The sequence below is a fragment of the Acanthopagrus latus genome, chromosome 7 (genome assembly GCF_904848185.1).
Source record: "Acanthopagrus latus isolate v.2019 chromosome 7, fAcaLat1.1, whole genome shotgun sequence".
Classification (NCBI taxonomy): Eukaryota; Metazoa; Chordata; class Actinopteri; order Spariformes; family Sparidae; genus Acanthopagrus; species Acanthopagrus latus.
The window spans coordinates 26,692,596-26,716,825 of NC_051045.1; the positions used below are offsets into that span (position 1 = coordinate 26,692,596).

Below are 24,230 nucleotides of genomic sequence, written 5' to 3' on the forward strand. Positions count from 1 at the left end.
TCGCCTGCTCTCCAGGCACACAGAGAGGGAGGGAGGGAGGTAGGGTGTCATGGTCAGAGGTAGACCGAGAAAATGCTCAGTAGTGGTGTAGCTACATTGGCAGTGGCGAGTATGACAGCAGATAAGTTTACTGGGTGAGCTAGGCTGGTTGGCAGCCGCTGTCGCATTCTTGGAGAGACAAGGCAAACCGTTGGACGTCGAGAAGTCGTGGGACAGCTCGTTTTACTGGAGGAATAACTGTGGACTCACACGGTCTTTGGATACACACAAGCGACGGCGGCAGCAGCAGCAGGAGCAGCGCCAGTGAGTGTTTGGCGGCGGTCCCGCTGCTAGCGAAACATGAATAAAAACCACCGAGTGCCGAGCAACCGTTCACTGAGTGCCGTGGAGGTGAAGAGCAAGGTAACGCTTCATACGGAGACTGCTTTGTCCATTTATACTCTGTATTCACAGTCTGAACTCTCCTCGTGATGATTACTCTGGCTAATTTAGCCTGCTAAGTGGCTTGATAGCAAGTTATGATGTCACACAAATTAGACAGATACAGACTGGAGCTAAACCAGCCAACAGAGGTTTACTTACTCTGACTAGCTCAATGGTGGCTCGCCATATGTACAACTCTGGTTTTAAACGTGTTGTATTTTGATTCATCTGATAAGTTTGATAGCTAGCTAGTAAGTTTGAAGGCGGAGGTTATTGTCAGCTGACGCCGCAATGAGCCAGTATCACCTGTCACAGCCTCCTCCGCCGCTCCCCCCTGCTCATTTACAGAAGTTCGAGTCAAGTTTTCATGTCAGCATAACCGTAAGGGGAGTCAGCGTAAGTTACAACACGGTTACCCATTCCAAATTAGCCCGGAATGTCGCGTTAATAACCGCTTGTCATGTTATTTTTATGTGCGTACAGGTGTCCCATATGGCCTGCCTGTCATGGCTCCTTCCGCGACAGGCTGCCTGCCCCCAGCCTGTGGCATGTTTAAAAACACACACTGAAGAAAGAGGCCTCCGGACGATTTTTCTGCTCAAAACTAGTTTTCATAGCTACGTATATTGACACAAACCTTTTGTATTGGCGCCACTACCTCTTTAGTTAACAATGAAAGCGTCTCTCCAGCCACTTTACACAAAACAGTAGCAGTTATTTTTATTTCCAGAACCCAACAGTCCGGAGTCATTTGAAATGCGTTGTACTTAATATAGTTGATCTTGCGTTGGTTCTCAATCTATGATAAAACAATTCTGCTCTAGAATAATGAATAAGATGATGAGCGTCCAGATTGGCAGTGAAATGTAGATCATCTTTTGTCAGTGCTGGGCAACAGTAACCACAACACTTCGTACTTCTCATCAACACCGCCAATGGGACATTGTGATCTGTCTGTCTCAGCAAAGTGGCTGCCTAAAGATTAGGCATCTTCAGCCATTGATCCAGTCAGACGACAATAACGACTTTGTTTTTCAAGCACTATCAACGTATCAACATGTTTTTCAGAATGCGTGTATGCTGAAAAAATGATGTCTTTCTCACCAATCTCAGGTAGCTTTATTACACTGTGTTTTTCAGTCGTGAACATAGTATATCCATAAACACAGAGACACATCACAAAGTCTTCATTAATAATTCATCACATGTGGTGTGTTACCATGTTCACTGGATAACAGACTCTTGCAATACAGCTGACAGTGGTTTTGAAACTCGTTAGGCTACCACTCAAAGCCCCAAATCTTTTCAAGACCCGTTGAAGTAATGTTACTTGATATTTCCTGCATGCATTGCAAGCAAATGTTGTGTACTACTAGCAGTCCCTAAAGAACAGTTACTTCCTTGTGCCCCTAGTGTGTTTTTACAGTTGTGCTTGTGTGTGTGCCTGCCTCGTCCATCCCAGTTTGGTGCAGAGTTTCGTCGGTTCTCGCTGGATCGGTCGAAGCCAGGTCGCTTTGATGAGTTCTACGGCCTCTTGCAGCATGTTCATCGCATCCCCAATGTGGAGCTGCTGGTGGGGTACGCCGACGTGCACGGCGACTTGCTGCCCATCAACAATGACGACAACTACCACAAAGCCATCTCCACCGCCAGCCCTCTACTCAGGCTATTCCTGCAGAGGAAAGGTAAGCACAATGGAAGTGTTTGCAGAGAGCACCAGTCTCCACCTGTTTGTGACGACAGATCGGTTTTGAAATGGAAATACAAACAAAGATCTCGTGTTAGCTTTGAATAGTACAGCACAGAAATATGCGAATGCTGTTGAACAGGAATGTATGTAATCAAGCTTTGTGTATATTGTCTAGATAATCAAAAAGATAAAAAGATAACATTTTAGAAGACCACAGTATCGTCTTATATTTTCAGTTTTTCGGACTGCATGTTGCCCAGGTGTTTTGTCTTCATTGAGCTGTCATTTCAAACAAACTGCTCAGCACGCCTGGCCTTGAGCCGTATCCTTTGGTGTCCTTTTCTGACCCACATAGGTAAAGGTCGGCAACCTTGCTGAGAAGCAGTGTTTGTTTCCAAAAACAGTCTCCCTGCAAGGGCCGGACAAAAGAATAGAAAGGCAGCATGAAGCGCAACGAGTAGAAGATTAATATTTTGCTGTTTTTTTTTCCATGTATCTGTTATCAGCATTTATCGAACCGCCTTTGGTAGCGACTATGTCTGTGAGTACAGAAGTCATGGGGCAGTGTGTCTTGTGTTATACAGTTCACCATGGACTGTTGTTTCTTACTTCCTCTCTGGCTCTAATACAATCATTACCAATGGATATCATAACTATGCTCCGCTAATACAGTATATGGCGTCACAGACAATGCCCATATCTTTTCAGTTGCTATGAGAAGTTAGTTGCTGCATCCAGAAGTTTTGGTTGCTCTCATTTTTGCATATGATTGTAATGTGTTACTGGATTAGCATAAACCAGTCTGACTGAATTTATACTGTAAATATATGTGATCCTGATTGAGTTGATTTTTTTAAGTGTATCCCTAGCTAATGACTTGCTGAGTGTGACCTGTTGAATGCAGGGGAGACACCAGGGTCTGCCTGCCGGGGCAGGTCGATCTGCACACTCTGTGTTTAAGCTGTCTCGCTGTGCCATATGACCCTATACAAGCTAAGCCACTTTGTCAGGAGGAGATTAGTGGGGTCACTGTGTAGCGCTGCATGGGACCGTGTTTCAATTACACGCTTCAGACACTAGCCCCACGCTGGGCTCACTGCTGCTCAAACACACTCACAGAAAAACACATAAGAACGCAGGCAAGCAGGCACGTCAGTCATGCACTCACACACACACTGCCTTTTAGAAAAGATTGAACAAAGACGAAGACGCACACAGTAATGCAGCCGCAACCCCCTGCAGACCCCATTGCCCTGAGACCCTGGTTTCTCTCATGATTTGTCTGTTCCTCTTTACCTCTTTGCTAAGCACCAGTTGGTTCCAGCGTAAAAGGCTCTGCAGTGTGCATATGCAGCAATTTGGCAGCTTATAGATAATTTATTATACATCTACAGACCCTAGTTATTATCTCTCTTGATGGCTCTATAGTGAGTTAATGGCTTATCTGTGTCAGGGCCAAGTAATTGTGTCAAAACACTGAACGCTAAGCACGGTTTGTTTATGTGGAAACTAAACTAAAATTTGCTCTGGCAACTCTATGTCAAATTGACAGATGATTTTATTTTGGAGAAAATAGTTTTAATGATGATGTGACCTTCATGACTGTGTTCGTTGTTATCATGGTATCTGCATAAATTACCCTCCACCAATTGGCGATGGCCCATTTTTAAAATCCTGATTTAGTCACGTGAGTCAACGCAAACTCTCTGATGTTAGTAGCATAGGAGAAAGTTCATAGTGGAGGGTCATAATGAGTGGGTCACACCTGTGCAACCACAGTTGAGCGCTGAGTAATTTGACTGAATATATCAGTTGCGGATCAGTCCAGAGTTTCTTTTAATTGGAGGCTGGCTTACAATGTCATCAGACCACTATTATGTCTTTTGAGACAGCAACTGAACCATTATGTAAATGTATTAGATGGTCAGTGGTCAGATGTGATGTGATTGGTCATTACTGCATAAGAGCAGGGCTCCAGTCAAGGCGGCAGTGTAGACCAAAGTTTGTTACGACTTGGCATTCATTGAATAGTGCTGTGAAATCCTGTTACACACACATATGAAACAGATATCTGGGGATGTGTTTGGACTTAATCAAAGTAACACCCAATTTCCAGTCACAGCGATTGTAAACATGTTTCTAACAGACACTTTCAGTTGACATGAAATTTGTGTGAGTGTGTGTGTCTGTGAGTGACTATGTTAAAAAAAAAAAAGAAAAAAAAAAAGGTGTCTGGGGTCTCAGCTCAATACGTGTGAGCCATTTGAGGCTATTTTTAGTTCCGATCTTATTTGTCTGAAAGACTAAACCCAGGCTACATATATCCTATGCTAGATGCACTGTGGGCTTTGTTCATTCATTGGGGTGTCGATGGTCCGATGGATGTTAGTCAGTGAGTGTCTGTTTTTGCATTGTTGGGGTCTGGTTCTCCAAGAATGCCCACATTGTTGTTGTTTCTGCATCGACGCTACATCACTGACCAGCAATTAGTGTCGTATTGTTCACTGCTGAAAAATGGACCAAGTGTTTATTTGCCCATGTTTTGACTTCTGGACTCTGTCTATGCCAGGCATTTTTAAAATTGCTTCAAAACACCAATACAACTTAGCAGTAGCAGCGGATATCCCCTACATCTCACCCCCATATGTGAACCATGTGGTGATGACTTCTGAGCTGACAGTGAGGTGTCCACTGTTTACTGGTTGTCATGGCAGCAGTGAAAAGGCCCACTCATAGGTAGATTAACAGTGCTGAAGTCTTTTTAAGGCTGATGGGGGCTGCAAAGCATGCTGGGAGCAGTATTTTAACACAACTATATATGTTTGTCCGATCTGTCTGAATCAGAATCAATAGAATCTAAATGATGAACAGTCCACTCAGCACATCATAATTCATTGATAGAGAAGAGTTATTAAGAGCTATTTCCTGGTCCACACAGTTTCTGCTAAGCTCTGTGTAAATGGAGAGTGCTGTGGACATACAGTCGTCCTCAAAATTATTCATACCCTTGCTGATTCTTGTGATTTTTTCATTTAGTGATGAAATAAATGCTTGTTTTCAAATTTGTGTTTTAGCTTCATGTGACCAACAATTGAAAGAATGACAACAATATAAAATAATTTTAAAAAATCATTTCTGGGGTATTTTATTAACGGAGTCCAAAAAAAATGCCATGTTCAAAATTATTCATACCCTAGTCCATCGTCTTTATTTAATAGTCAATGGCATAGCCTTTATTCTTTATGACTGCTTCCAGACGATTCTTGTACGTGTCCACAAGCTTCTTGCACGTCTCCTGTGGGATGTTGGCCCACTCTTCCTTGGCGAATGCCTCAAGCTGGGTCAGGTTGGTTGGTTTCCTCGCCATCACTCTGGTCTTCAAGTGATGCCACAAATTCTCAATTGGATTGAGGTCAGGACTTTGACTTGGCCATTCCAGGACACTGATGTCATTGTCCTTGAACCATTTCTTGACTACCTTGGCGGTGTGTTTAGGATCATTGTCTTGCTGGTACATCCAGTTTTGGCCAAGCTTGAGTTTTTCAGCAGATTCCTTGACATTTTCATCAAGTATCCTGATATAATCCTCCTTTTTCATGATACCTTGGACCTTGACGAGATTGCCTGTGCCACTGGAAGAGAAACATCCCCACAGCATTATGCTTCCACCACCATACTTGACAGTGGGCACAGTGTTCTTTGGTCTATAGGCTTCTCCTTTCTTCCTCCAGACATACTGGGTATCCATATGGCCAAATAACTCCAGTTTTGTCTCATCAGACCACAGGATGGTTGAACAAAAGCTGGGATCTTGCTTCAGATGACCTCTACAAAAGGCCAGGCGAGCTACCAGATGTTTTTTCCTGAGCAGCGGCGTCTTCCGAGGTTTACGTCCATGGAGACCTCCTCTGTGCAAAACTCGCTCAATGGTGGACCGTGACACCTTTGTCACTGTCTGCTCAAGGGTTTGAATTAGGGCCTTGGTTGTGGTCCGTGGGTTGGTGTTGACCTCTCGGCAGATTCTCCTGGCAAGTTTGGGGGCCACCTTACACTTTCGGCCACGCCCACTGAGGTTTTTGACAGTGTTGAACCTCTTGTGCTTGTTGATGATGCTCTGGACGGTTGAGACAGGGACACCATACTGCTTGGAAATGGCCTTGTAACCCTTTCCTTCACTGTGGGCCTGCACAAGATGCTGACGCAGGTCCTCACTGAGCTCCTTCTTCTTTACCATGATGACCAGAGATTAACAATGACCTGAACACTTTCCCACTATTTATACTCTTCTGGAAAGATGCTATTTTTTTAACCTTGTTTAACATTTGGTCAACAAAAAAGGTATTCATTCCAATGAGGCATCATGAAATAACTTTGGGACAAAGATGAACACATTTGGGACATTTTTGTTGAGATATTGCCAGGGGTATGAATAATTTTGAACATGGCATTTTTTGGTAATCCGACAATAAAATACCCATGAATTTAAGAGTTTCTTGAATTGTGTATTGTTGTCGTTCTTTCACTTGTTGGTCACATATAATTCATAAACAAACGTGACAAAAATGCATTAGTTTCATCGCAAAAATAAAAAAATCACAAAATTAACAAGGGTATGAATAATTTTGAGGACGACTGTATGTCTGTAGAAGACAAAACACTTCACTGAATAATGTTGATGCTAGCTTCTGTCATGTTGTCATACCAGTGATTGCTGCTTTAGATGCTCACAAAGAGCAGCTTTTACCAGACATGGTTGTTTCACATCCAGCCCCCAGTCAGTGTGTCAGATTTTGCTTGTCATAATGCCTATTTTTCTACTTAGCTTGGATTGGAGGAAATCAGTAGTATGATAATGTAAAAAAAAATAAAATCTAGTTAGTCATTGAAGTCTGTTTGTTCGCATTATGGCCCAAATGATGCTGGATTTTGGAGGCTCTAATTCCAGCTTCTTAAAGGTGAATATATTTTGCTCTCTTTTTTCCTCTATGTCAGTAAACTGAATACCTACCTTGAACAAAACAATTGAGGATGCCATGTTGTACTTTGAGAAACAGGGATTTACTTTTTAATTTTTTTTACCATTTTATTGATGAATCAACTAATTAATAAATTCCCAAAAATAGATATAGACAATTTAAAAAAATATTACTACTACCTACTACTGGTCAGATACCCTGGTGGATTTGTCTGTCTAACTGTAGTTGCAGTTTTCAGTATTCCAATATTGATATTATTACTGTTGTTGTTGTTGTTATTATAATCATTATTATTATTATTAGTATCATTATTATGTCATTCATCACTGTCATTTTGTACATAGGTAAATTAATCATTCTATTGGATGGCAAACACGTTTAAGTCTTTAGCCTGTGGAATATGATTCAAAAGAAGTGTTGAATGTTGTATTACGGGTTTAGTTTCTGATGTCGTGTTTCTGGGTACATTGTAGCAACTTTCAAGCAGTCTCTTTTAGGGCGTGGGTTTGTTTAGTGACATTGCTCATATCTTGCACAGTTTCAGTCCTAAATGGCTTGTTACTTATCAGCAGTAAGGTAGAGGGGAAAGGTATGGAGAGCAAAAGGAATGCTTATATTTGTGTATCTCTGCAGGACTGGCTTAGTAATTAGTAACCAATGCATGAGTCATCTAGTCCAAGAAAAGGAAACGTACAGTGTGAAAGTACAACACAGACAAAGTCTACCTAACCTACAAAGCAAGCATTAGAGTGGGATAATAGCAGCAGCTCTTAGTGTGATAAGCGTTGTACTGAGTGTGTAAGGTAAGGGAGATATGCTGTAGGTTCAGATTGACAAAGATGGGGTGAGAATATGACAGTTGCAGAGAGCCGGATGAAACCAGGACGACATGGTGGAGAAAAAGACTAAGATGGATGAGACGAAGCATAAAAAGTCAGAATGAGTGGGAACAAAACAAGGAAGGAGAGATTTTACCATGAGCTTGCAATGGATTGGATTAAAGCAAGACAAATTGCTGGCAAGTGTAATGAATGTAATTTTCCCAAAGGAGCATACAGGAGAGAAGTTTAGGAGCATGATCTGTAAAGTAACATTTCTACCCCTGCTTTGAATCTTAAATTTTCCACAGAGCATGAATTATTCCCTGGGATGCTGTGTGTAATGAGTGAAGGAATGATGGATTCATGCACTGCTAGAGGAATGTGTGGAGGAGGAACATATTTTAGGCTTAATAAGAAGATGGAAAGATGAAAGGGAGAGAGAGTAAACACTATTAAAGAGGGAGTAATGTATAAGGCATTGTTTAGGCAAGGCGTGTAATTAGAGATGTGGGGAAGGGAGAGGGAGTAGTGTAAGTGTGATAGGAATGTAATGGGGGGAGAGAGAGAGAGAAAAAGAGAGAGAGTGAGAGAAAAGAGGGAATGGTATTAGTGCAGGAGGAATGCAGAGTGAGGCCCAAGCTGGGGAGGATGGGAGAGAGAGAAAGAAAGAAATAAAGAGAGGGATAGATGGATGAAGGAGGGAGGGAGGGAGGGAGGGAGAGAGAGAGAGGGCATTTTGGGTGGAATGTGGCCAGCCTCTGATCACGTCTGCTGGCTAGATTAGACAGGACAGCAGGGCAGTGCTGACCCTCGGCTCCAGAGCCCCGCTCCATCAACAAAGGGTATATAGATAGACAGAAAAGAGCGAAGAAAGCCAGGGACAAAAACATTTAAGAAAGCAGATAGCCAGGGAACATTTAAAACAAGGGAGAGCACACAGCCTGGCAGCCTTCAACCTTGCTGTCTACCCTTTGAAACCTGGCTGGATGACACATTCTGCCGACTGCAAGAACATAAAGGGAGGATGGGTTAGATGGAGGAAGAGTACAGGGAGACAGTGGGGGGTCCAGGCTCTCCGTTATAGAAACTCAAAGAATTTCTCAGCTCAGAGTTGGTTTGAGAAGATGAATGGTTCAAGGGAGGGAAGGAAACAGGGGGAGCTCTGAAAAGAAACATAGACTAGATTGTAAATATGGAGGGAGAAACTTTGAACCAATGCGAAAGAGAGAAGGAGAGGGTGAGGGTTTGGCAGTGGGCAAACTTGCAAAGTGAAAGGGAGAAAGAAAGTGGACTATTGACCACTGCAAACCATGAGGGGGAAATGTATAAACAAGAAAGATGGCAAGAGGGAAAGATAGTGAGTGAGCTGTACTTTGCACAAATGCAGCTACGGTTAGGACCAGGGAGGAGTGTATTTATAGTAATTGTGTCAGGTGAATGCTTGATGTGCTTTGATACAGATTTTTGGACTTTGTCAGCTTGGGACCTCAAAACATGTCATAAATGCCAGCTGATATATTGCTGTTGTCTGAGAAATCTTTGTGGCCTCATGGATGTAAACTAACAAGGAAATATCACCAAAGATATGTGGAATGTTTTTATTTTGACTTTAGGGCAGACAGATGTAATTCTTTCCTATTTTTTATTAAAAAGCATTCCTTTTCATCCCCAGGGATTGGTGTTGCAGTGATATTGATGTGAAGCATGATAGCTGATACTCTTATCTGTGAATTTCTTCCAGCATGCCATTCCAGCATATTTACCCTGGCTAGCTCTGCACCATAGTCAGCAGGCTCTGACATGCAGCTCTACTGTTGCCTAACTACTGTCACTGTTTGCACTTTATTTGCTCCTTATCCTTTGTTTATTTATTTATTTAACAGTCTTTACACTTTAAAGAAACTATATAAAACTGTTTAAAGTAAAGGATAGGTTCACATTGTCCTTTTAAGTCTATCGTAGCACAATGTGTATTTGCCCATGTATATGTACATTGAGAATATTATTGGTTGCTGTTATGTGTAATTCCCTCACTACAAAGTAAGGATAGACTTATTATTGGACTGGCTGATAATCATTGCAGATATTCATAATTTTTCTGATCATTCTTATTGTTTTGTTTGAGTTTTTTGTCTGATTACAATTAACAAAAATGTTCTGCTTTGAATCTAATGCAGATTCATCACCACTGAATAATCTGAATCTGTAAAGTAGCTAGTACCTAAAGTTATCAAATAGATATAGGGGAGTGGAAGTAAAAAGTAGTAGAAAATGGAAATACTCCATGTTCTGCTACTTAATTCATGTATTCCACTTTATTTATTTGATAATTGATAGCTATAATTTATTTGCTGTATCAGAGCCAAAGTGCTTTATTTTAATTTTATTGGTAATCAGACACAAAAACCATCAATACCAATAATCATGAAAATACTGAATATCAGCCCTGATAATCGACCAGACTAATAATCGGTACACCACTAGAATAAACCATACTGGTCGGTTGGAATTGTGTTCGGAAGAGATCTCTTGTGGCCAGTATGAACAGGAGCAATTGCATGGACCAGTAATCTGTTTAATGCACATACAGTGTAGGCAAATAAGTATTGTTTAATTGCTTGAGCTATTGTACTGCCTGCTTAAAGTTCATGCTGTCGATGAGAAATTTGCCATAGTGATTAGATCTAAATGCTGGTTGGCTGTGTTGTCTTCCAGAGCCAAATGCTGAAAGCAGGCCAGAGAACCCCCCAGTAAAGTCCCTGTTCAGACAAATCAGCAAGGGATTTTGAGGCTAGACTTGGGTTCCTCCAGTCCATAAGGCTGCTTCTCCCTCCATTCTTCTCCACCATCTTTGCAAATGTCTAGTCACTCCTCTCCCCTCTCCTCCTGGAGGCTATATATTTACAGTAGTAGAAGCCAGACTCATTCTTGTTACCCACTACTGACACCTACATCCCCGAGTGACCTGTCTCTGTCTCTTACCCCACCCTGTCTCAAGCTCAAATCCAGCCTCAGCCTCAGCCCCAGGCACATCCCTGCTCCTAACAACACTGAGCCAAATCCAAGCACCAACTGTAGTCCCTCCACTACCAGTCCAGTCTGCATGCCCTCATCAGATCCACACTTCTAGTTTCCACGCCATTAAGTCCTGTGGTTGGTTTAGTTGCATTAGCAACAGCAGCTAGGAAGCAGTTCAGCAAGAGTGCTACAGGGAAAGACGAGCGTGTTGGAGGCAAAAAGAGGAGAATCTGCAAGACCAAGAGGGACAGACAGAAGTAGAGACTCAAAAGAAAAAGTGGATCCTGCTGAGAGATAGATCAGAGTGACTGAAGGACAGATTGAGTGAAGAACGTAGGGGAGAAAATGGGCGGGTGATGATGAGTAGAGGTATTGCAGGAAGGAGAGAGGTGTTTATGTGTTAATTCTGCGTCAAGCCTCATGCTGTGATAATTGTACACTACATACTGCTACATCACAGCTGATCCCTGAGTGTAGATTTTAGTTCCAGTACTTATGATGAATAACTCTTGCCAAGACAGAGTAATAAAGCCTGACTGATGAGTGTAATGGAGAAACGAGTGAGGTTATATGAGGAGACTTAGAAGCAGACTAATGTTCTTGACTGGAGTCTTTTAAATATGGATTTAATAAGTCATTTGTCAGATTGTCAGCTCCATTACACACCAAGGTTTTGTCTTTGCTCTCCCACCTCTGCAGGTCTCGAAAACATCTTCCTCTCCTGAACGCCTAACTCATATAAGCACAATGTGCTAGCTGCTTCTCTGTTTTCTTGCTGTCCTTATTGTGTCTTTCCCTCTCAGCACTCTCCCTTTGACCTCCCTCCTTCCATTTCTTTCTCCCTGTCTTATCAGCAGCATTAAGGCACTTTTATCTTGGCTGTGCCAGGGAGGTATGCTCACCACACCAGGAATAGTAACCCTCCGGGAATTTACTCCTTTGAAAATGTTTTATCACCTCCTCCTCTCTCTTCCTTTTTCTCTCTCTCTCTGCTGTGTCTATTTACCATATTTCTGTCTCTCCAGCCTGTTTCACGTCTTTTTCTTTGACGCCCACCCCTGTTTTTTCTCATCAACACAAGTTCACATTGACACCCGTGTTTCTCCCCCTCCTCTGCCTCTTGTATCGCTCTGTGTCAGGAACACCGTGGCACCGGCAGTGTGGTGAACGTCTAGGCTTGTCATCAACAAAACTGACTGTTTCCAGAACATCGCAACTTTCAGCTGCTTGTCTTTCTCTTTGTGTTTTTCTCACTTAGATCCTTGAGACATGTGAAAGGAACTGTTCATGCACAAATTTAAATTAAGTCGATGTCTACACACCCATTAAGTTTCGAAGTCTACTTTCTGGAGCTTCACAGCAAATCAGAGTTGTGGCATTCTCTCAAAAAACTGAAGTAGAAAGGGACTTGTTTTAAAACATGAAAGAACAACAAAAGACCAAAAAGAAAAGAAAACATGAAATGGCTCCCAACAGCTTGCACGCAATAATCAAAGCACCAAAAACACATTATTCTCACCCTTGATGCCCATTTAGCTTGCAACTAAAATGATTATTTTATCTTAAAAGGAGTGTAAATAATGTCTTTTCAGATAAAGAGAAACTGGACAAGCTGTATGACACTGGGCGATCTGTATTGTTGTATTGTACTGTTTTGTACAATTCCCCATCTACGTCAGTTGTTTAGGAGAATGCCACAACTCTGGTTTGCTGTGAAGCTCCAGAAATGTTATGTGGACTATGAAACTTAAGTGACTTTCCACTGGAATGAGTGTGATTAGATGATGACTGAATTTTCATTTTTCAGATGAACTGTTCCCTTTTAATGTTGGATACTAAAGTTTGGTGACAGTTATCATTCATTATAAAGCAATACAGACTGGCCATTTGCTTTTAGCTAGAGCACTACTTATGTCTGTCTCTGTACAGTATAATATACCTGTGTGCTGTGACCTTGTTAATAATGCTCCATTCCTGCAGTGACTGTAGTTGTAATTAACTGGGTCTAATTGTAGCTACAGTAGTGGTGAGTTACTATGCTGTGCAATGAAAGGTTGTTCTACTTTTACATGAATTGTATAACTTTGACAGCTGCTATATGAGTATCTAGAATGATCCTGTGAATATAGAGTCAGTAGTAGTAATGATAGTGGCGGTGCCTGTGACTCTCATGTAGCTCCTTCCTGGTTGTGTTTTGCCACCTGGACACAGTATCATATTTCCCTGACGCAGAGCCAAGTACGACAAGTACCAGGAAGTAATGGATTTTTGCTGTCATTTTTGTCATCAGGGATCATCATTATCATTGTATTGGTGTGTAAATGGGGAAGTAGCTGATACTGATAAAAGCGTGAGTGATACTAGCGAAACAAGTGCGCTAAATTCAGTAATTTCTGGATCTTCACAGCAAAGCAGTGTTGCAGCATTCTTTTTAACAACTCAAGTAGATGGAGACTTGTTATATAACATTAAAAAAAACCCTAAAGAATCCCCTTAAATGGCTCCATACAGCCCTTCTGAACTAATTCAAGTCACCCAAAGTCCCAAGATCCCAAATTAATTTGAAACAACGATATCCCCCTTTTTTTTTTAAAGCACGATGTTAGCCCATAAGAAAATAATGATCCTGTGAGTAATATTCCTTGGTGGAGATGAATTTGTGTCAGAGACGGCAAACTTGCTGTCAACAGCTGTGGCGTGTTCTTAATGCCCGCATATCCCACTTATTCTGAGCCATTTACACTGGCTCTTTTAAAGCCAGAGTCCAGAGTCGGAGCGTGATGCATCCAGAGTGTGTAAAGAATAAAGCATTGAGGACGATGACGTGTTCAGCCATTGCATGCCAGTTTGCACAAGTAGTTTCCTCTCCTTAGGCAGAGTCATCTTACTCCCTACAGTGTCAGAATAGATATGCATTAGTTGGTCACTCCTTGTGTCCTTGTGTGCATGTGCTTGTGTGTTAGTTACATACTACAGCGAGGGATGACTAAGCATCACTGCGTGTGTTCTTGCTTGTGATGTGTGTTTGGTTGACATTTTCTCCTCCATTGCTTCGCTTCCTTTGCTCCTCACTGACTCCATTCAAAGTGTGGGAAATCAAAGCAGCCACTGCATAGTTGAATCTCTAACATGCACAGAGCCATGGCCAGTGCTGGGCTTAGGGTTTACAAATGATGCCTTTACTATGATACCAATACACTGCAGGTGTTTCTTTTTCTGTGAGGAGATGGGAAGGTAACCGGAAGAGCTACTCCCAGGCACATACGTTGGTGACAGAGGTAAACTGCAGTTGTTAAAGGGTCAATTTTACAAGACAGAGAAAAACAAAGATGCCAAAATCAAAGCAGCAGAGGCTCATATATCTGACTCTATACTTTGAGTTAAGCTCTAGAACTTGCCTTTCCCCTAATGCAACAAACTGCATCTTTTCATTCAACCCTTTTTGGTAAACACATGCACCTTTCAAATTTCAACTGTAGTCTCCAAGCCCGGTGTGACTTCAACACTGATTATGTTACAGTGACGTCCTTGAGTTATTTTCTCAGACCTGACAGACCTTCTCTAGAGCCACAGACATTAGACATTACAGACATTACACCGCTGTTTTCACAGGCTGCGTAGTACTATCCATGGCAAGTAAATTGACCGTTGGCTAAACCCCTATTATCAGTGATTGTCCAAATGACCACTCATGAGTCGGACTTAGGAGCCTTAGATTGCTCCACAGGCTTAGGTGTGTGCATGGGGATGTCTCAAGAGTGTTGGCCTGTATATAAAGCAGTAGGATAGTGCTGTCTTATTCTTCGTCCTTTTCAAAACCAAGGAATGGATTAAACAGTGTGTTAGTCTGCCTTGGTTAGGTGAATACTTTAGTGTATCCGGCTAACTAGCTTATTACTTACTGTACAGTTGGAACCTAGTGTTTCAGCATTTACAGTAGCATTTCATACAGGCTACGCTATAAAAAATCCCTTCACAATAGCACATCCCGATATATATTTTTTTAAATTTATTTATTTTTTAACACTGTGTTGATTCCAAGATACTGCCGTAGTGTAAGATGATGTTAGCGGTCCTATACTGCTATTAGATTTGGGAAAGTTTACACTCCACAGAAAACAAAAACAATGCTTCCTCATGTCTGTGTTCTCTTCTTGCATCATCAGTTGGTAAGGAGTGGGGATGCTCACCTTTGCCTGGCACATGTTTGTCTACCTTACGTCTTTTATCACAATGTGCTTGTGGCCATCAAGTGCATGTACAAGACTCCCTTTGCAGTGTGTCTGTTTTTAAGTCCACTGAACATTAAATAGTAAGCTGGGGATTTGTTACAAGCCAACTCAGGGAGCATAGTAGCTAGCTAGCCTCTACTGGTAAAACCTCTTGTTGTAATTAGAGTAATGAGATGCCTGATTTGTTTACTTCTGACTTGATTGCAGGCAAACGTAAACAAAAGCAGTAAGTAAACTACTTAGAACCTCTTAGAAGTAAACAAATAGCATAAGCCACTGTTTTATTTAAACTGCATATGATGTGCAAGTGTCACAGATGACAGGTATAGCAACAGTAACTAAGGGTTTGGGGCTAAGCAGATAAAATCAGTGGAATATCCCTTTACTTGGCATGTGAGTAATAAAATCATTTGGAGGGAACTTAAGAAAGATTTGAATGAGTTGAGAAAATGTGGTGGAAGACTGTGCTGAAATGAGCTCTTCATGTCTGCATTAATTTGTTAAAAAAAAAAAAAAAAGTTTAAACCACAGCGCTGTGTTAGATATCCTCTCAAACCTTTGCACACTAGAACTTTCCTATCTTTCCTTGCCCTCATACTTGACCTTAGATCTTTTTCAATTAATCATTAGCCAGACCAGCTGCATACCTGCACACATTCTGTGGCTGAAGCATACCCTTATGTATTTACAGACCATAAAGGGAAACAGTGAAGTTATAACGGCAGACACAAAATAAACTCAGCTATCTAATTGAAAGCGATAACCTAAAAGGTATGAAATAATGATCAACTCTCATTGTTCCAAAGCCTTGTGGTGAATTGTTGCCCTTTCGCCATTATTGACCACAGCACCCAGACTGTGCTTGTGAGCTGCGATTGTTGCATTATTGCTTTAATTGATAGACCACTGAGGGTGCTCTGATATTCTCATAATGCCAAATATTTGGTGTGAATCCATCAATAGCACAATGATAGATATCATTTCCCCCAGCTTGCAAAATGTAATGGATTGTAGGACTCTAGTAGATTTTTGAATGATTTACATTTTTTGTAAATGCATTTCAGCAAACATATAGAATACCTTTTTACACTATATGATGATTTGTTATGTTGTATATAATACATGATCTTTGGAAGACTCATATGGAAATGTACCCATTCACAGTGAATAGCATGAGTGTCACATTGCAAAGCCAAATACGTTCATTTTGTAATACAAAGGTGTTCCACGTCTACTGTATTCTCTGAGTTTCCTACATCTATAATGTCCATATTATTATTTGTGAGAAGAAACTGAAGACCACCCTGAACAATTAGTTTAACTTGTGCTTCCTTGATGCCATTCATTTACCTCAGCCACCCCCATATGTTGTAGAGTAAACCATTTATGTACATGTCATGCAAAAAAAAGAAGTAAAGTATAATTAGCACAATAAAAAATTACATTACAAAGTTCTAAATTATGTGAATATGCCCAAGGTTTAACTGCTGGACAGAAGACGTATCCAACGTCACTGTAAGCCCATTATCAATATGTGCAACAGAGACCACTTTCCAAACTATTAATGGTCATGTGTGTAGCCTGCCTCTTAAAATTAGATTGCCAGTGAGCACAGAGAAAAATTACACCTTGAAAAGGTTGATGTGAAAACAGCCTTCTATTGTCACACTCACACAAACATCACGCTACACAGTGAAGCTCTCACATTCAACTGAGGAAACAAGAAGAAAAACGTTTTTTAAAATGAGGGGGACTTTAAACATTTTGTTCCATCATGGAAACAAAAGAAGATCATTTGTACTTCAACAAACAAGGAACATTGTGTGTTTATATTGTGCTGTGCCTCAAGGCCTTTGTAGCCAATTAGACTGAGAGCTCTACTTCTGTGCTCTAATGAGCTTTAATGTAGCTATGGTTGTTTAGGGTGTTTGGTTTCTCAGTGCTTCTGTTCATCAGAGCTGAGGCATTACCATGAAGCAGATAGACCTTACAGACACATGTGTACTGTATGTGTGTTTGAATCTACGCCTGTCTGCCTGCATATGTTAACTTAATGCATGCACACTAACACAAGCTGTTGTCAGGAAGTTGCATGCAAATAACATTTGCAACCAGAACTCTATTTGTGTGTGTCTGTGAGTGGCCCTGAGGGACCGTCCCATTCCCCTCAACTATAACTCTATTGTCAGGTCTGGCCATTCATATGCTGGAGATAGAGGGATGGTTTATATGAAAAGAAGTCTAGAAAGAGTGAAATGAGATGTGGAGATTCGCCTCCTCCTCTGCATGACTGGGCTTTGAAAAACAACCCTTGTGTCAGCGGTGGAGGGAGAGGTGTGTATGTGGGGAAGTGCTTTTAACATCCACCTGTACGCCTTTTTTGCATAACGCTTCTCTTTATGGCACTGTTGACATGCATGGTAACTGAGGTGATGGCATGTAGGAACAGCCTGAACAGGAAAAAAGCTGTGCGTTTCACACTCTTATGAAGCCATTATAGCTATAGTTTTGTGTCATGTGGAGTTGGCCCATAAGGTCAGTGACTGGCAAAGATATAGTAAGTGTGTATGTACTGGACTTGTGCCCCATGGGAACTGAAACAGGAGACTGTCGCTCTTTCTCGAGACAGTTGATCCTTTGTTTTGGTTTTTGAGATGGAGAGGGGAGTGGTGGGGTGCCTACCTGAACCTGAGAGCCCGAATCTTTATCAGCTACCTAAATGGATATTTTACCAGAATAGTCACACACACACACTCGGAGGGAAATACAAACAGCAAGGAGAGAAGTATCGAGTGTACGATGCCAGAGCTTTATTTATAGAGCACTTTCATCTAAAAACAGTTCACAACAAAGTGCTGTAAAAAGGTGAAAAAATTGAACGAGAAAGATGTTAAAAATAACACCAGAAATAGACAAAAACTTGACATTATCAGGAAAAAAAGGATGATGTAAGTCACAAAGATGTTAATCTTTAGCTTCTTGGATGGTGCTGGTTAACCATTGGAGAGCCAAGGTCCAGTTTTCCCCTCCCTAACCTGGCTAGCCCTTTTGTCTAGTGTTTGTGTTAGCATTGTCGGGTTAAAGTCTATAGTAGCATGACACTGTACACACTTCCTCCTCAAAATGTACAAAAAAAAGGGCAGAGTTTCATGGCATTCTGTGACTCATGTGGTTAAAATGTGGCCTTAATATTCTCTGTTAAGATGTGATCCTACCTTCCACAGTCTCTTATCTGAAACAGAGATGCCAAAAACACTTTATGGAAGTGGTTTGACATTTGGGGGAGATGTCCATCAAACATGCAATTAACTTTTAACAGGTTATGAAACAGTTTCAGTTCAGTAGTAATCCCTCGATGTGACCCAAATTGGCAAACATGGCCATCAATGAGACGATTGGCTGTTTCTGTATAAGTAGTTATTCTTGCCTTGCCAGTCTCTGTGTCGAATTCTGATTCATGGGAAACAAACAGTGTTTCATGGCAGAGTGCTGAGGATGGCTTTAGGAGTCTCACAGCCTGAGGAAAGAAGCTGCTCTATATATAATCTGGAGGCACAGCACAAAACAAGTTATTTTGTTTCACCATTGTCTGCTTTTGTCCACAGGAGGCTGCTATAATCAACAAAAATAAAAGTTCTTTGCAGTAGTCAGGTAGCTCAGATTTGCATTATGTGCCCAAGTCTAAAAAAGACAAAGTTCCTCGAGATTCCAGGAAGTCACTGTGCTTTACTTTGCTTGAAGGTAGACTGTACAAGATGTATTAGACAGATAAATTATTGGCCCACCATTGGTAAATGTATATTGTTGCCTATTTCGGTGTCTGTGAAATTCTAACCGAGAAATACAACTGAGAATATAAAAACAAATTGTTTTCATTGACTTAGCAAGTATAACCCTCACAACCATGCACTGTAGCAATTGCAGTTTACAATAGGTATTCCATAAGGGTTCAGAGATGAGGGAAGAAGTCTAAGAGTTGTAACACATCAAATCTTTTTATAGCAATGAATTTTAAAATCATCCTTTTTGCTCACTACACCCTAGCCTTTCTTACTCTCAGTATAGATTACAGGTTAGGAACTTTCAAAATATAAAAATGTGAAATTATCTGTATTAGCTGAAAAAATCCATACCCAGCATCCCTACTCCCCCCCCCTTTGTAAAGTAGTAATGATTGCATCGGGCCTTAATGTATTTCCTGACTTTGTATGCCAGGATTCACAAGGACAATTCGGTGACACCACCCATATACTCATTAAATCTGTAATACAGCATCTCTGCTCACCATATGTACCTGCTGCCACACACAAAGGCGGGTGGCAGCGTGTCGAAGACTGTTGATGAAAGCTGCTCTGTGAGTTGGACTGAGTGCCTGGTTGGCTGGTGTGTTATTTTGCATCAGTACAGCCTGAGAGGAGCTGTGTGTGTTCAGCACCGACGCCCTGCAGGGATGCCTCGGGCTAAGAGCTGCTCCACTGCAAAACATTATTCATTCTGCTGAAACTACATGATGCAACAGAAAGTCAGCCTGAATAATGACTTGATGTGAAAGATTTGAAAGGAAAATTAAGCAGCTTTTGTTAACGTGTGTATTTTGTTTCTCACTTCCCTTCCTCTCTGCCAACCTTTTCCCCTCCCATCACTCTTCCTCTTCTGTACTTCTCTTCTCTACTTCCCCTATCTTCTATTTTGCAGAAGAAGCCGATTACACGACATTTGGTACTGACTCACTGACCAGGAAGAAAAACACAGTGCTTTCGGCAGTTCTTCTGCGGCCTGACACCAACAGGAAAAAAACACCTGTGATCATCAGCCTCCCGAGGGACTTCCGCCCCGTCTCTTCCATCATAGACGTGGACATCCTCCCTGAGACGCACCGACGTGTTCGCCTGTACAAGCATGGCCAGGAAAAGCCTCTGGGCTTTTACATCCGTGATGGCTCCAGTGTACGGGTCACTCCGCAGGGCCTTGAGAAAGTCCCTGGGATATTTATCTCTCGTATGGTGCCCGGTGGGCTGGCAGAGAGCACAGGCCTGCTGGCCGTCAATGATGAGGTGCTGGAGGTGAATGGTATCGAGGTAGCAGGAAAGTCTCTGGACCAGGTGACAGACATGATGATCGCCAACAGCCACAACCTTATCATCACCGTCAAGCCTGCCAACCAGCGGAACAATGTTGTACGCAGTGGAGGCGGAGGAGGCAGTGGAGGAGGTGCAGGTGGTGGTGGCGGGGCCTCTGGCAGCTCAGGACGCTCATCAGACAGTGGAGCCAGCTACTATGGCTACTCATCGCAGGGTGGGGTCGCCGCCGCAGTGTCCATGCCATCACACATCATCCAGAACTTCCCTGTGGGAGAGCTGGAGAGCGATGAGGACGATGAGGACCTGGTGATTGAGGTGGGAGGTGAGACCGAACCCATCAGACGCGCCCCCTCCAACTATAGCATGCCCACATTGCCTCGCTATGAACCGCATCTCAACCTCCGCCCTGCCACCACCTCCACATCCGCCCTCTCCATCAACGCCAATGGGACCCTGCCAGCCAGTGGCAGCAGTGGATCACTAGGCAATGCCAATGCCACTTCAACCACACCGTCGCCAGACAGAGCAATGGAGAGGCGGAGCCTAGAGGAGGATGGCACAGTTATAACTCTGTAGACTGCGCACTCACACTCTAAACACTGGAAACCAGAGATGCTCAAATACCTGTGGGAGTCATGGGTCAAAATATCAAACATCCTGTTGCATCATTCAGTGGCTGTACCGGAGAAGCACAATGAAATGTGTACATATTAAATCTCAACATGACAGAGGCATAAATGTTTGTACATCCTAACCACTACACATCAGAGAGTGCACCCCGTACTTGCTCCTTTATAATGCCAATGACCATGCATGTGTGCCATAGTGATGACACCCTCCCTGGCTCTGCTAGCGCAAACATGTCAGAAAAAGAAGTGTAGAATATTTGTTGGCCCCCATACTCCAGTATATTTCTAAATCACTTGAAGCACTTGTTTTCACCCCAGAGACTGTTGTTACAGTGAGTTTCCACTAGAGGGCACATATGAGATGCCCCATCCTCATCATATCTTCTCATCAGTCTCTTGAATAGATCCTGTGATCCAGTTCATTCCATTACAAAAACACAGTGAAGCAGGATTCTTATTCAAACATTTGTTGACAATCCGTGGTTGTTTTCTGCCTTGTCATTTGACACCCCACCCTCTGCACGGAGTGATGACCTCCTCCCTTCCCCCAGGTGACCACAGCACGCAATTGGTACATAGTTAAGGTACTTTCCACAACAATTGACCAAGTGCTGAGATCTGCAATAATACTGTAGTTTTTATGTAGGTGAAACCACCTAAAAATGATCCTGGGTTCTTTGTGTTGGCTTAGATGCTTTTAACCACTGTCGTTAGCTGTTTTTCTCCACCTGCTGTGTTAATGACTGACTGATAATGAAAGGTTGATTTTCTTCATCTGGAGCAAACTTGACTATAAGGCTTGTTAAATATGTTTTTTTCTGTTTCTTTTTTTCGTATCTCACAAGTATGAGACTGTATGACCAGTTTCCATCTGACTTACTGGAAAGTGTGAGTCACTCCAGAAACACTCTCCTACCTGGGAATGAGACATCTCAGAATTAATTTCCTTCTCGTCTTTCCATCATATTGCACTCCATCCTTTCATGACAAGGGCTATTTCCCCTGCTGCGTGTGTACAGATGTCAAAATGTGAATGTCATTTAATTAGTTGTGTTTCTTTGTTTTCTCCCTCTCCATCCTGTCTGTACCTTAGCTCAACATATCTAATCTCAGTGCTGTACAGTTTATTCATCTCATGTTTTTAGCCAGGACCTGAGTGTCAGCACTCTGATGTGTCCTGAGATCTTCACATATGAAAAGCAGCCTCTCCAGTTCTTCTGCCAATTCTTTTAAAAATCTTAAATGTAAATGAACTCAATTTTTGGTTCATTATGAGACAATGTTAAGACAGCAGAATTGATCTAAATGACTGATCAAATAGCTGGACTGTAACATTATCAGCAACCACAGATGTGAGTTGAAATGAGTGATACATGCAGTGATATCAGAGAAACTGCCATTATCTCAAAATATGTACAGGTTGGATTGAGTCATATTTAAACAAACACACATGCAGGTACACCCGGCATAATACTTTCTGTATTTGATAAAGGCGAGGTCCTGACTCTGCTCTGTATCTGGTATTTCCACTGAAGCTATTGCTTTCCTTTGAACTGTTGTTAACATACCTACAATTAATTTACTCTCAAAAAGAGACTTGATTGACAGATTAGGGCCAAGTTAAAAAACACCCTCCCTCACAGTTGTCATCAGAAACATTTTCAAGTCCAGAGCCCTCTGGGGCAAATATCTAGGAAACATTATGTAATCAAGGCTGGATAAATACACTTGACCTTAATTAATTAGAGGGTTTTTTGGGAGTGGAGTTATAAATTGTACTGTGGGATTTTCAGACTTCAAGGAAACATGTATCCAAAAATGAAAATTCAGTCTGTGTGTGGGATGGAGTTTTCATAGTCCAAAACATTTATGGACCGTCACAGTAATACATAGCTGCTAAGTGTTAGCATTCACTCTGTCTGGAGTGGGTGGGTGAGGGTTAGGGAGGAGCTGAATTTTGGTTGTTTTGTACTTAGAGAAAAAGAAGTCCCCCTCTACTTCAGTTTGTTCAAGAGTTTACTGCGAAACTCATTTGCTGTGAAGCTCCAGAGATGTTTTATTGGCCTATGAAATGTCCCTCAACCTTTACTTGACAGGTGACTAGATAATGAATTTTTATTATTTAAGTGAACTGTTCCTTGAACACCTATTTATCTGGTGGTGAAAATCACTTAGAAATGTGTTTTCCAGATCACATTTAATGAAAGGTTCCCCACAGACAGAAGTCATTATCACACAGTTTTAGTTTCCTTAACATTCAATGCTGCTGCTAACTGCCTCCGCGACATGAGAGCAGACACTTTATTATTTTTCTTATTGAATTTCAGCATTAGTTCTTCTTTGAAAAGTGATCAGTTGACTTTTGCATGGATTGTTTTTTATCTCACTCACAAAAACATGGTTCACACGCACTCACCCAGTAATGTTTATTGTAATGGACCACAGTGCATTATTCAGATCACCATCACTCTAATGTCCATCATTTGTTCATTGTGAAGAGCCTATCACAAAGTGAATAACTGTGACTGGAAACCAGCACACAGGTCATATATCGGCGCCCATTGTTATATGTCAAGCTGTTTGTTTAAGGTACTGTCTTTTTGGCCTTTTATGGTACACTGCTGGTGGGATTCTGTCTTCTCTCATTCCTGACATCAAACAGTAATGAATGGTACTCTGAATGGAAGACTGAAAAATCAATGTTAATTTATTTTCTTTGTTTCTACCTTTACCACAGGACACTGGGATTGTAACCACAGCGACATTGTTATTTTATTCTCTAATCATGCAAATGCATATTTTCTTTCTTTGTACACATTTTATGACTTTATTTTTTATAACTGATACGTTTTTGTTTATTCCTGATCGTTGTTTTGTTTATAAATTTCATGTTAGATGTTATTACCCACTAGGAGATGAATTGAGATGATGATTTTACTGCAACAGGAGAATGCATGTGCAGGACATGACACTATTATTTTTTTTCCATACTGTGAATTATCAATATTTTGCGGGAGATAAACAGTTGTATTAGCACAACCCCAGGCTACATGTTTTGCTTTGTGTCTGTTTTTAAGTGATCGAGCAATGATTTTTTCTTGCCAGATAAATTCTAAGGTATAGATTTGTAATGAAGATTGTCAGTATTTTCATATCAATGCTATATATGATGTACATTTTTATCACATTTTATGAAAAATGTTTTAAGATTCAACTGGAGATGTATGAATACATTAATGTACCCCTGTAATTGCTGATTGGAGGAGCTGGATAAAATAAACTAATATGTAGCAACCTTCACTTTCTGGATGTCTGTCAATGTGTAAAAGCAGCTGTGACTGTAAACGTTAAAAAGTGTGG

At 41.5% G+C, this 24,230-nt stretch overlaps 1 protein-coding gene across 1 annotated transcript; it reads left to right on the forward strand.

The window, feature by feature from the left end:
- On the forward strand, positions 1-24,170 carry pard6b (par-6 partitioning defective 6 homolog beta (C. elegans)). The gene is made up of 3 exons (XM_037103027.1): positions 1-402; positions 1,886-2,108; positions 19,856-24,170. The coding sequence occupies exons 1-3, from the start codon at positions 340-342 to the stop codon at positions 20,815-20,817; spliced, it is 1,248 nt and encodes a 415-aa protein (XP_036958922.1). The 5' UTR covers positions 1-339; the 3' UTR covers positions 20,818-24,170.
- The last annotated feature ends 60 nt before the right edge of the window (positions 24,171-24,230 follow it).